This window comes from Sminthopsis crassicaudata, chromosome 6 (genome assembly GCF_048593235.1).
Source record: "Sminthopsis crassicaudata isolate SCR6 chromosome 6, ASM4859323v1, whole genome shotgun sequence".
In the NCBI taxonomy this organism is placed as follows: Eukaryota; Metazoa; Chordata; class Mammalia; order Dasyuromorphia; family Dasyuridae; genus Sminthopsis; species Sminthopsis crassicaudata.
Window position 1 is genome coordinate 179,123,065 of NC_133622.1, and position 14,123 is coordinate 179,137,187.

Sequence of the window (14,123 nt, forward strand, 5' to 3'; positions counted from 1 at the left end):
TGGAATTTTACAATCTTAGTATAAAGGCCACTTTTTAATCCTTAGCACTTGAAGCATTCATTCTTTGTCCTCTCTGGGTGCTTCAGAGATCTGGCCACTGTTGGCACATTTCCTTCTTTGTTTCTCTGAATAAATGGGGATTTTTATTTGGTTTTTGCCTAAATATCGGGGGGTAGTAATTTTTCCCTACTAATCAGATGCTTTTGTCTGTGGGGTGCAGGGAATTGGCCCTTCCGTGGTATTTAGAAACCCTGATTGTACTTCTCACTTAAATTCAGTGCACTATGTTCTTTCTGTGTATTTAGAGAGTTGGGCTTGGTTCTAGTTGGAGAAAGAAGGGAGTAAAGATATGGTTAAGAATGATATGATCTCAAAAAAAAAAAAAAAAAAAGATCTGATCTCAAGAGAGAGACTGTAGTATCATCTTTCTTGGTACTCTCAGCGCCTGGAATAGAAACAGATCTTCAGAAATTTATGGCTTTGTTGATTAATTGGTAGTGCTTCTTAGAATCGATGTATGTATTTGTGTATATAGGTGCATATTTATACATATAGAAATATCTCATATCTATACCCATATATATGTATGAATGTGTGTGTATATATAAAATATGTATGTATTTGTATGTGTAAAGACATATATTGTATAAATATAATACACATCTATAAGGTAAACTACATATTAGATACATACATATTCATATCTGGTATATATAAATTATGTTTTTATCTGTCAGCTGATGTTCCTTTAGACTATGAATTCTGCTCCCCTGTTCAAGATTTTAAAATTATTCCCAATGTTTAAAATCAATTCCCAACATTGACTTTCCAAGCCGATTTTTTTACCTCCTTGGGGACAATAATTAAGTCATTACTGTAAATATAACCTTTTAGATTACACCTCAGGACTTTTATCACTTATGTGATTTACCACTTGACCTCACTCCCCTGTGTGTATGAGTTTTCTTTTAGAGGATAAGAAATAGTTTTTTATATCCCCAGAATTTCAGGTCTAGTTTGCACATGTGCACACACATACACACGCACACACACATTTTGCTTATTGGTATTATGATTGATAGAACATGGGTTTTCTTCATTCTTTTTCCATCTTTATTCCTTTTCCTTGATTCTCTAAACTTCACTGTGTTGTATAGCTATCCTCTTACTACTCTTTGGAATATTTAATAATGCCTTGGCTAAAACAGCCAACTCTAATTTTATTTCAGTATCTCTGACCTCAAATCCATATGCATTCAACTTTTCTCATTTAATTGACTTTTAGAGCCTAGTTTTGGAGGGTCTTTCCCTCTGTGATCAAAGAATGAATAGTTTGATTTTTCTCTGTGTTTGTGTCTTTTTTGTTTGTTTCTTTTTTTAGTAAGTATCGCTTCTGTAGGCAGACGATTGACATGGACACTTAGTAAATCCATGGTGTGTTAGATGAATAAAGAAAATAAATTGTTTTTTAGTTGGTGAAAAGGAAACAAATCCAATAGAATACATCATGTATTTAAAAGCTATTTTTTTCCTCTCTATCCCTTTAGACCCGACACCAGAGAGGTGACACACATCCACTGACTCTGGAAGAAATTTTGGACGAAACCCAGCATTTGGACATAGGACTCAAGCAGAAACAATGGCTGATGTCTGAGGTAAGTGGAACAGGCTTATGTGAAAGCAAGTCAGAAACAAATAGGAAATCCTTGACATAACCAAGTATATGATTTTGATGCAAATATTTGCTTTTTTCTTGAAATAAATGTTACAGATTTTTTTGTAAGGAACATTTCAAAGGTTATTGATTTATAGGTAAATAAATATTGTAATTTCTGTGGTTCTTACATGATCATAAAAACTTAAGAAAAAGAAAGGTAACAAAGGTACTAGATCTCCATCTAATAAATGAACTATTAAAGTGAGCAAACAAAAACAGAATCTACCAAAAAGAGCTATTATGCTGATAGGGAATCTCAAGACACAAAGACAGAAGAGAATAATTCAAAAAAACTGTGCACAGCCTCAGAAAAAAATGCAGCTTGGACACAAGTCCAATAAAAATTTCTAGGAGAGCTAAAGAGAAAAAAATTTTTTTTTAAAAAACTTAATGATATGGGCAAAAAATGTATGTGGCAGCCCTTTTTGTAGTGGCAAAGAAACTGACTATGGAAGTTAAATGACTTCATGAGACAAAGTAAAGACTGAAAAAAAAAAAAGGAATAAAATGTGAAATATAGAAAAAACACCTTACCTGGAAAACATATTGAGGAGTGATAATTTTAAGAATCACTGAACTACATGAAAGCCATGAGAGTCTAGACATTATATTTCAAGAAATTATTTTTTAAAACTTAGCTAGAGGGGGCAGCTATTTATTAATCACCTATTATTGTGAAAAGAATTGGAGATGGGACAGCTAGGTGCCTCAGTGGATAGAGCACCAGCCTTGAATTCAGGAGGACCCGAGTTCAAGTGTGCTCTCAGATACTTAACACTTCCTAGCTGTGTGACCCTGGGCAAGTCACTTAACCCCAGCCTCAGGGGAAAAAAAAAATAAAACTTAGCTAGATCTTTTACCACTAAAGGACAAAGTAGAAATTGATTTTACCAGCCATCCCTTAAACAAATCCAAAATGAAAATTCCCAGAAACTCAGCCAAAATCTAGAGCTCTTAGATCAAGGAAAAAATGCTCCATGCCACCAGGAAGAAAGTATTCAAGTATTAAGGCGTCACAATCAAGATTACACAGAGTTTAGCAGCCACCACCATAAGGAGTAAAGAGCTTAGAATATGCAATTGCTAAAGCTAGCAAAACAGTATAATCCTATGAGGAGAAATATATATTTAATGAAACAGAGGACTCTCTAGCATTTCTGATGGTTAACTCAGTCTTAAAATAGAAAACGGAATTCACCAATATTTCATTTACAAGAGACAGAGAGAGTTAAAACAAGGAGCTAGACAGAATCTGTTATGCTTCAGTTGAAGTAAAAAAAAAAAAAAAGTAGGGATAGCAATCACGATCTCAAACAAAGCAAAAATAGGCCTGATTAAAAGGGATAAACCTGGAAACTATATTTTGCAAAAATGAATTAATATCAATACTGAACACATGCACCAAATGGCATGTAGCATTTTTTTTTAATTAAAGCTTTTTATTTTCAAAATATATATATGGACAATTTTTGACATTCACCCCTACAAAACCTTGTATTTTAATTTTTTCCCTCCTTTCTCCCTACCCCCTTCCCCAGTCAGCAAGTAATCCAATATATGTCAAACATATACAATTCTTCTATATGTATTTCCACAAATATTATAGCTTGTAAATTCTTAAAGGAGAACTTAAATAAATTACAGGGAGATAGAGGTAATAAAAACTATAATAATGGAGAACCTCAGTATTCCTTTCAGATATACATAATTCTGACCATAAAAATAAATAAGAAAGTAAAAGAGATACATTTTAGAAAAGTTGGATATGCTAACTACCTGGAGAATATTGAATACGAATAGAAAGGAGCATACCTATTTCTCAGTTGAATATAACACTTTCAGAAACATAGATCATGTGAGGACTTAGGAATTTTTTTAAAGTGGAAAATGAGGACAAACAAGCATAGTACAGCCTTAAATAGATGAATATGAATGTGTGTGTATAATTATAGATGTCTTTGTCTAATATATGTGTATATATGTATGTATATTATATATCTATATCTGTGCTTAATTATATCCTCCTTGGGGGATGTGAGGATGAGAAAAAATGTCAAGACAATCAAGAGAATTAATGAAAAGAAATGTAAAGGAAGCAGAGCTAGCAGTGCTAGATCTCAAAACTATATTACAGAACAGTAATCATTAAAACAATTTGGCACTGGATAAGACAAAGAGGTAGACCAGTGGAATGGATTAGCTACAAAATATTCAAAAATTAATAACCGTAGTAATCTTGTGTTTGATAAACCTATAGAATTCACAAAATTAACAAAATTCACAGTTTAACAAAAATTGCTGAGAAAATTAGAATGACATTTCCAGAAATTAGATATAGACCAATATTCACACTGTATGTACAAGATAAACTCAAAATGGGTACATGACTTAGACATAAAGGGTGGTAATCATAAGCAGAGTAGGAGAGAAGAAATTGCCATCAGATCTATGGAAAAGGGTAGAATTCATGCCCAAAGAAGAAGTAGGTTTACAGGAGTTAAAATGATTCATTTTTTATTACAAAGTCAGAAAGGTTTTATGTAAGTAAGACCAACACATCTCAAATTAGAAGAAAAGCAGGAAACTAAAGGAGATGATAATCTTGCAGTAAGTTTCTCTGAAAATGGCCTCATTTCAAAGATGTATAGAGAGAACAGATTCAAATTTCTAAGAGAATGGGCCATTCTACATTTGGTAAATGATCAAAGGACATATGTGAATAAACAGTTTTCAGAGGGAAAAAAAGCAATCGGTCAGTAGTCATATTTTTTTTTAATGTTCTAAATCATATAAATTAGACAAACTAAAACAATTCTGAAGTACCATCAGATTGGCGAAGATGACAAAAAAGGAAAATGACAATGCTAGAGGAATGAAGGAAAATACAGACATTAATTTGCTATTGATGGAGTTGTGAACTGGTTTTCCCTCTAGAGAATATTTTGGAGCCAAATCCAAAGGACTATAAAACATGCCCTTTGATCTATCAATATCACTCCTTGGTCTATATCCTAAAGAGATCAAAGAAAGAAGAAAAAGGCCCATGGATACAAAAATATTTATAGCAGTTCATTTTGTGGTGGCTAAAAATTGGAAATCTCCTTAATTTAAGAATGACTAAACAAATTTTAGTTTATAAATGGGATGGAATACTATTGTACCATGAAAAATGAAGAAGGGGCATTGTTTCAGAGAAACCTGGGAAAACCTGTATAATATGACACAAAGTAAAATGAGGAGAACTGGGAGAATAGTAACTCCAATATTTTAAAGACAATCAATTTGGAAAAGGCTTAGTAACTGATCAACACAGTGACGCACTCTAACTCTAAAGGACTTGGTATTGGAAGCTGTCCACTTCCAGAGAGAGAACTAATGGACTTTATAGACTGAAGCACATTATCTTCTCTTTTTCTTTCTTTTGCGGATAGGGGTAAAGGGGAAGGAATAACTAATGCAGGAATTTGTTTTGCTTGACATACATATTTGTAATGGACTTTATATTTGTTGCCTTCTCAGTGGGTGAGGAAGGAGGGTAGGGGAAGGAAATCTAGAACTGAAAACAACATAATTTGAACTTTTAAATATCTGATCCAGTATTGGAATAGCAATTCTATGAACAGGTGATAGAGTACTTCAAGGACCACTTCTTACCTGCTGATTCTGAAACAGAGTTGTTCTTAGAAGGTCAAATTCCTAAAAAAATTGGGTTTGTCTTAAACTAAGGTACAGCCTTAAATTGGTATGAACTTAGATTAGTATCATATAGTGTCTAGTGACAGTACTCTACAGGCTAAACTTTAATTTAGTGCTAAACTAGAAGATGAGCTTGGATTGAGATCTGCACTTTTAGAGGGAGTGTCCTCATCAGTGAGGTATCCCAGGAACTTTACTCTTCTCCCGTTTTTCTACAGCTGTTAGTACCAATTGACTAGTGAGGAAAGACTCGCAGAGTCATGTTTTTCGCATTTTAAATGTCCATAAGAGATCAGCATCTTATTATGGGGGGTGGGAGCATGAGAAATACTTCCTTTTGAGTCTTTCAGTCTTCCAAAATGAATATGGACAGAGGTCAGCATTCTCAAAATCGGCTGCCAAGCAGTGATGGTGGTGGGCTGGTTCCCTGGAGGTGTGTGCCGGGCAGTCTGCCATTGAATGGCCCATGCTACTACTTAGTTATAACATGTTGTCCTGAGCAGAACTGAAGAGTCCATGTGTGCATTGCACATACTTGTGCTCTTTTCATTGTTATAGGCACTAGTCAACAATCCCAAAATTGAGGTAGTTGATGGGAAATATGCCTTCAAGCCCAAGTATAACCTGAAAGACAAAAAAGCCTTGCTTCGGCTCCTAGATAAGCATGACCAGAGAGGATTAGGAGGAATTCTTCTTGAAGACATCGAGGAGGGGCTGCCCAATGCCCAGAAAGCCATCAAGGTAATTGTCCTGCTGGGTCTGCATGATGATGTGATGATTATGCACTTGATTGTCAGAGATAATAGATGCTTTGGTTTTCATGATTTTAATCACACTTCCATTGAAGGGGATAGAAGTTATTGAGGGTGTGTAGGGGGAAGGGATGGACAGGGAATATTCTGGTGACAGTGCTTTATGCCAGATACCTGGTAAGGGGTGGGGGTGAGGAGGAGACAGACATTGAAAGTTCATGACTTCAGAGCCTTTGGACCAGGACTGGAATGCACTCAGTTCACACTAGAGTCGCCTCTTAGCACAAACTATTCTTTGCTGCTGGTTAGAATAAGAATCTGGCCTCTTAGTGGTAGGAAGGGCTCTTTATCAAGGAAGTCAAAGTGGGAGCATAACAGGTGGAGGAGGAGGTGGGCATTCTTGATCAGAGGAAACCTTTATGTACATTGCATTCTGGGCTCTGACAGAGTTGCTTATATGATCAGGCCTAGAAGAATGGGTAAATCGTTGGACAGTAAGGGAGAAAAGGCTCAGAAGTAGGAAAGGTCTTAATAAACCAGTTTGGCTAGAATTCAAAGAATATTTTTCAGTTAATCAAAGTCATACTTGCTCTATAGGAATTGAGTCAAATTTACAAAAATACAAGCCATTCATAGATTTATAAATGGTCAAAGGAGATAAACAAGCAGTATTCAGGTAAATCTAAGCTATCACTGATCATTTGAGTAAATGCTCTAAATAATAAGTTAGAGAAATGCACATTAAAACAATTCTGAGATACCACCTCTCACCTGCCAGATGAGTTCACATGACAGAAAAGAAAAATGACAGATGCTGAAGTGGATGTGAAAAAAATACCAATAAACTATTGGTAGAGCTGTAAACTAGTCCATACATTCTTGGAGAACAATATGGAATTCTCTTCAAAGAGCTATGGAATTGTGCAGACTCTGGGACCCAGCAGTACACTTCTAGGTCTCTACCTCTAAGGAAAAAAGAATTCATATGAACAAAAATATTTATTGCAATTCTTTGGAAGAATTGGAATATTTCCTCTCAGAGAATATTGAAGACCCCTGGGCCTAGGGTCAGGAGGGAGGCCTGGATTAAAATGCCACCCTGGGCACTGATCAAAAGATAATATCTGTAGAATATACTCTCTGGGCCTTAAAGCCTCAGGAAGTGTTATTGCTGATGCTAACATATGAGTTGTGTCTTGATGTTTGTGAGGGTAGTTGTCTGTGCAGATCCCTCAACATCCTCAGGCTCCTATTCCTTGTCTGTACAAGGTGGTTCTAGACACTAGGACTTCTTCTTCATAGAGCTTTTAAGAGGACTGTGCTGTACACCTTGACCGACCTTTAGGTTCTCCCTGTCAGTTTTACACACTCAAGGTCTGTGGAGGTGGGAGATGGGTGATGATCAAATATGCCTAGATTTGAACCAGTGGGTGCATTGGGATTGAAGTGTGCTATTGCTCACCTTGACTGCATGAGAGAATAATTTTTCTGTATTTTTAAATTGAAGGCCTTAGGGGACCAGATCATCTTTGTCACTCGTCCTGATAAGAAGAAGATCCTCTTCTTTAATGATAAGAGCTGTCAATTCACAGTGGATGAAGGTAAGCTAGCCTTTGGGGAAAGGGCATGGGGGTCAGAGTTGGGCTTTGTGCACCATAGGTGGGAATGCTGACCTTTTTGTACTGTCTTCTTCATTGTCATGGACACATGTGGCTCCAACTACCGGGCATAGTTCATTTCTCAAGATTTTAACTTCCAGGTGATTGTGACCACATAGGTAGTCAAGTTGGAGATCCTCGTAGTGGAGGCAGTGCACAGAGGAGCTCACATTTCCCTCTATCCACAGAATACCATCTTTCTGTCTGTAGGTATCACTATCTTTAGATAGAATAGATGAACAAGCTGAGGTTACAGAATTTAATGAATTTTCCCATTAGGGTCAGCAAGTGTCAGAAGTAGGATTCAAACCAGTTTTTTGTACTCTGCCTCCAACTCTCTTTCCCTGCCGTTTGTTATAAGCATAACTTCTTTATCATTTTAATTTTAGCTGTCTGATTACAACAAAAATTGTAAAACTCTTGACATAAAGAAAAATGGACAGAAAATTAGATTGTTGGCTGGTATGCAGGAATAATAACTTCTGGGAAGAATTAGGAATCACTGAGGAAAGGACTACTTTATAGTGAACATTAAGACTTTCTTAAAGAACATTGGTAATTATTTTTCACCTTTGTTGTGACATTGAAGGAGCATTGCAGATGCATTGGCAAATCTTCAATTTGAAAAGGACTTCAGGATCCTTGTGGCATTTACATTTACAATTTTTTGGTTATGTGTTCTACCTGCCTATATTCTGCTTCCTCATTCAAGGTTAGACAGCTGGAGTCTCTATTTTTATTTGAAATCCTTAATATAATGATGAGGATGAGGATGATGAGGATGGGCTTTCAAGGGGAAGGGAAGAATTATGCTATGCAAGTAAAGTCTGCCATTCACAAATACCATGATTGTGTTTTGTCCCACACAAAGTACTTGGCTGATCAGAAATCAAAAAGTAATTCTCTTCATTGAGAAATCTTCTTGTTCCTGACAGCATTTTGAAAAGCAAATCAAATGTTATTAGCAATAGCTTAATCTTTTTTTAAAAAATTTATTTTAATTTTTAAAATTTCTTTTTAAGAACTTGTTATTTCATGCAAATACAGCAATAACAGAAAGGCAGAACAGTATTTAGCCTCTCAAGGTAGGCTTCATCAAATGAAGAAAAACATCTCTTGGCAGAATATCTCCACCTATTCTTTCTTCTCTTTATTATTTGCAGTACTATATGCATCTTATTTTTTCATATAAACAAATGTCTTTTCTATATTACATAGTAATAGTTTCCATTTTTCATAAGTTATTATGAAATAGTATTTTTGTTTTTACATTGCTCAAATTCCCCCCAGTGTCCTGTCTCTTCTCAAAGAGCCAGATGGCCAGATATAATAAAGAATATTTTTAAGAAAAGGAGGAAAGGGGGAAAAAATTAGCAAAACTGACCCTAATACACATGTATAGAATCTGAATATATGGAGTATTCAGTGTACCTCTCGTACCACTATATACTTTTGTATAGAAGAGAGAAGGTGTGTTTACTTATTGTAACTCTTTTCTGGGACCATGTTCTTTACAATTCTGCATCTTCTTTTTTGATTGTTGTGTGATTGTTGTAGTAATTGTTTACAAAATGGGTGCTGCTACCTTTGCTTTTTAATTTGTTCATGTAGACATATCTTTGCTTCTCTGTGTACTTCAGAAACATAATTTCTTATGCTTCAATAGCATTTCATAAAGCTTCTATTATAATGAGAATGTGTGTGTCCTTTTTAAATGGACTTTTACATTTATGCAAATGTAATTAAATTAGTTTCTCTTTCTGTAAAATGAATGTGTTTAACTTGATCACCGAACTCACTCCTAGCTACTGGAAAATCTGTTCTTATGTAAAGAAAAGTGTTTTCATCATTCTTGTGAAGCATTTGTCAAGTCACCATGGACACATTTTCCAATGCTATGTTCACCAACACACAGCTCAGTTTTTACAGTCAATTCTAGGTGCCACTGATCTGCCTAGGCATGGGAAGCTTGGCATCATTGTTGTCACAGCTCACTTCCATCTTCCTCCTAAAAAGTCAAGTCTCCTGGGATCCATCCCCAGAGCTGCTGGGCACATGTGGGCCCCTTTCTGACCTGCAGGTGGCAGAAGCATCATTCCTAGAAGGAACCTGGGTATATCTGAAGTGATTAAGGGGGAGGAGGAATGGACCTAGAGTTATAGGGGATGTTTTTGCAATGCACAATAAATGTCAGTTACCCAATTTGTGCCAGCCACAAACTGGCTTCAGATATCTCACTTAGGTACTGAAGAGCCCAACAATGATCTCTTCTGTCTGGGGTATCAGCCCCCGCCCTTTCTATCATTCCTTGCCCCCTTGCAGGATGGAATTTGCACATTCTTTTAAAATAGGCACCATAAGTATTCTCATTTTTTATAGTTTCTGATTCCTCAGTGCTTTATGTCCACTTTGCCATAGTCTCTCTGAAAAGATACATTTAAATTTATTTTAAAATTTTATTGATAGGGGCAGCTAGGTGGTGCACCAGCACTGAAATCAGGAGGACCTGAATTTTCAAATCTGGTCTCAGATACTTAACACTTCCTGGCTGTGTGACTCTGGGCAAATCACTTAACCCCAATTGCCTCAGGGGGAAAAATTGATATTCTTTGTTTTAACGTTATTTTCATTTTTGTTTGTTTTGTTTTAATAGTTTTTATTTACCAGATATATGCATGGGTAATTTTACAACACTGACAATTGCCAAACCTTATGTTCTAATTTTTCCCCTCCTCCCCCCCATGGCAGGTTGACTAATACATGTTAAATATGTTAGACTATAAATTAAATACAATATATGATACATGTCCAAACAGTTGTTTTGCTGTACAAAAAGAATCGGACTTTGAAATAGTGCACAATTAGCCTGTGAAGGAAATCCAAAATGCAGGCAAACAAAATTAGAGGGATTGGAAATTCTATGTAGTGGTTCATAGTCATCTCCCAGAGTTCCTTTGCTGGGTGTAGCTGGTTCAGTTCATTACTGCTCCATTGGAACTGATTTGGTTCATCTCATTGTTGAAAATGGCCACATCCATCAGAATTGATCATCCTATAGTATTGTTGTTGAAGTATACAACGATTTCCTGGTCTTGCTCATTTTACTCAGCATCAGTTCATGTGAGTCTCTCCAGGCTTTTCTGAAATCATCCTGTTGGTCATTTCTTAGAGAACAATAATATTCCATAATATTCATATACCACAATTTATTCAGCCAATCCCCAATTGATGGGCATCTACATAGTTTCCAGTTTCTGGCCACCACAAAGAGGGCTGCCGCAAACATTCTTGCACATACAGATCCCTTTCCCTTCTTTAAGATCTCTTTGGGATACAAACTCAGTAGCAACACTGCTGGATCAAAGGGTATGCACAGTTTGATAACTTTTTGAGCACAGTTCCAAATTGCTCTCCAGAATAGCTGGATGTATTCACAGTTCCACCAACAATGTATCAGTGTCCCTGTTTTCCCACATCCCCTCCAGCATTCTGTATTACCTTTCCCTGTCATTCTGACAGGTGTGTAGTGGTATCTCAGAATTGTCTTAATTTGCATTTCTCTGATTAATAATGACTTGGAGCATCTTTTCATATGACTAGAAATAGTTTCAGTTTCTTCATCCAAGAATTGTCTATTCACATCCTTTGACCATAATTTATCAATTGGATATTGGCTTGATTTCTTGTATATTAGTCAATTCTCTATATATTTTGGAAATGAGGCCTTTATCTGAACCTTTGACTTGTAAAAAATGTTTTCCCAGTTTATTTCCCTTCTAATTTTATCTGCATTAGTTTTGTTTGTACAAAAACTTTTCAATTTGGTATAATCAAAGTTTTCTACTTTGTGATCAATAATGATTTCTAGTTCTTCTTTGGACATGAATTCATTCCTCTTCCACATGTCTGAGAGGTAAACTATCCTATGTTCCTCTAATTTATTTGTAATCTCATTCTTTATTCCTAGGTCATGAACTCATTTTGACCTGACCTTGGTGTACAGTGATTTTAATATCATTTTCATTTTCAAATACTGCTTTACATTTTTATTACCTCCCCCTCCCCCAGAGAGTTGTTTCTGATAACAAAGGGGAAAAAAAAAATCAGAAAAGCTAAATCAAAAACTCCCACCTGTTTCTGACATATAGACTCAGTATCCCACAAATTTCAGCTCCTGCTTTTACTTTTTTAAATGAAAGGTTTTTTTTATTTTCAAAACATATGCATGATTTTTGTTTTTCTTCCCAGGTTATTTTTCTTGTGCAACAAGAGAACTGTATAACTATGTATACATATCTTGTATTTTAAGATATACTTTAACATGTTTAACATGTATGAGACTATCTGGCATCTAGGGGAGGGGAGTGGAGGGAAGGAAAGGAAAAATTGGAACAGAAGTGTTTGCAAGGGTCAATGTTGAAAAATTGTCAATGCATATGTTCTGTCAATAAAAAGCTATAATAAAAAAAACAAAAACAAACCATATGCATGGATAGTTTTTCAACATTTTCCCTTGTTTCAATTTTCCTTCTCCTTCCTCCCACCTCCTCCCTTAGATGACAAGTAATCCAAAATATGTTAAATATGGTAAAAATATATGTAAATCCAATATAGGCATAAATATTTGTACAATAATCTTGCTGCACAAGAAAAATCAGATCAAAAAGGGGAAAAATTAGAAAGAAAATAAAAATGCAAGCAAACAACAACAAAAAGAGTGAAAATGTTATGTTGTGATCCACACTGAATTCCCATAGTCTTCTCTCTGGGGTAGATGGCTCTCTTCATCACAAGATCATTAGAAGAAGCAAAGGAAACAGATTATTTTTGAGAGAATTAAGGGAGGGGAAAGAACATTGTGTGAATCTTACTCATCAGATTTGGCTCAACGAAAAAATATTAGACATATTTGATTTACAGAGAAGCTTCTTTCTCCTCATTAAAAAGTGGGAGAGGAAAAGGGAAAAGGAAAAGAGTAGGCTAAATAGAAGGGAATACTGCAAAATAAGGAAAAGGTATAAGAAAAGGGGGAGGGTCTCAAAGGGGGTGGGAGGGATTCTAAATAGGAAGAGCTTCATGAGGCAAGTGGTGCTCATATGTTTAATACTGAGGAGGAAGGTAAGGGGAAAAAGAAAAAGAAAATTATAATCTGGGGACAATAAGATGGTAGGAAATAAAGAATTATTAATTTTAACTGTAAATGTTGAATGGGATGAACTCTCATAAAGCGGAGCCATTTAGCAGACTGGATCAAAAGTCAGAATCCTACAATATGTTGCTTACAGGAAACACATTTAAAGCAGAGTGACACATACAGAATAAAGGTAAAAGACTGGAGCAAAATCTATTATACTTCAGGTGAAGTAAAAAAAAAAGCAGGGGTAGCCACCCTGATCTCAAATCAAGCTAAAGCAAAAATTGATCTAATTAAAAGAGATAAGGAAGGAAACTATATGTCGCTGAAGGGAAGCATAGACAATGAAACAGTAGCAATATTAAACATATATGCACCAAGTGGTATACCATCTAAATTCCTAAAGGAGAAGATGAGAGATGCAAGAAGAAATAGACAATAAAACTATAATAGTGGGAGATCTCGACCTTGCATTCTCAGAACTAAATAAATTAAACCACAAAATAAATAAGAAAGAAGTTAAAGAGGTAAATAAAATACTAGAAAAGTTAGGTATAATAGATCTTTGGAGAAAACTGAATGGAGAGAGAAAGAAGTACACTTTCTTCTCAGCAGTTCATGGAACCTATAAAAAAATTGGCCATATATTAGAACATAAAGAACTCAAAATTAAATGCAGAAAGGCAGAAATAGTAAATTCATTCTTTTCAGATCACAATGCAATAAAAACTACATTCAACAAAAAGCTAGGGGTAAATAGACCAAAAAGTAATTGGAAACTAAATAATCTCATCCTAAAGAATGAATGGGTGAAACATATCATAGACACAATTCATAATTTCACCCAAGAGAATGACAACAATGAAACAACATACCAAAATTTGTGGGATGCAGCCAAAGTGGTAATAAGGAGAAATTTTATATCTCTAGAAGCTTACTTGAATAAAATAGAGAAAAAAAATCAATGAATTGGGCTTGCAACTTAAAAAGCTAGAAAAAGAGCAAATTTTAAAACCCCAAATACTAAGCTTGAAATTCTAAAATTAGAAGGAGAAATTAATAAAATTGAAAGTAAAAAAAAAAATACCAAAAAAATATTGAATTAATAAAACTAAGAATTGGTTTTATGAGAAAAAAAAACACAACAAAATAGATGAATCTTTGGT

General features: G+C 35.2%; 1 protein-coding gene across 4 annotated transcripts in view; it reads left to right on the forward strand.

Moving 5' to 3' along the window:
- Positions 1-14,123, forward strand: part of GTF2E2 (general transcription factor IIE subunit 2) — a 90,790-nt gene that overhangs the window by 60,837 nt on the left and 15,830 nt on the right. For all 4 annotated transcript variants that reach the window (XM_074272979.1, XM_074272978.1, XM_074272976.1 and 1 more), the window contains exons 4-6: positions 1,548-1,655; positions 5,972-6,154; positions 7,673-7,766. In XM_074272979.1, the coding sequence (XP_074129080.1) occupies positions 1,548-1,655; positions 5,972-6,154; positions 7,673-7,766 (385 nt within the window). The remainder of the gene's footprint in view (positions 1-1,547; positions 1,656-5,971; positions 6,155-7,672; positions 7,767-14,123) is intronic.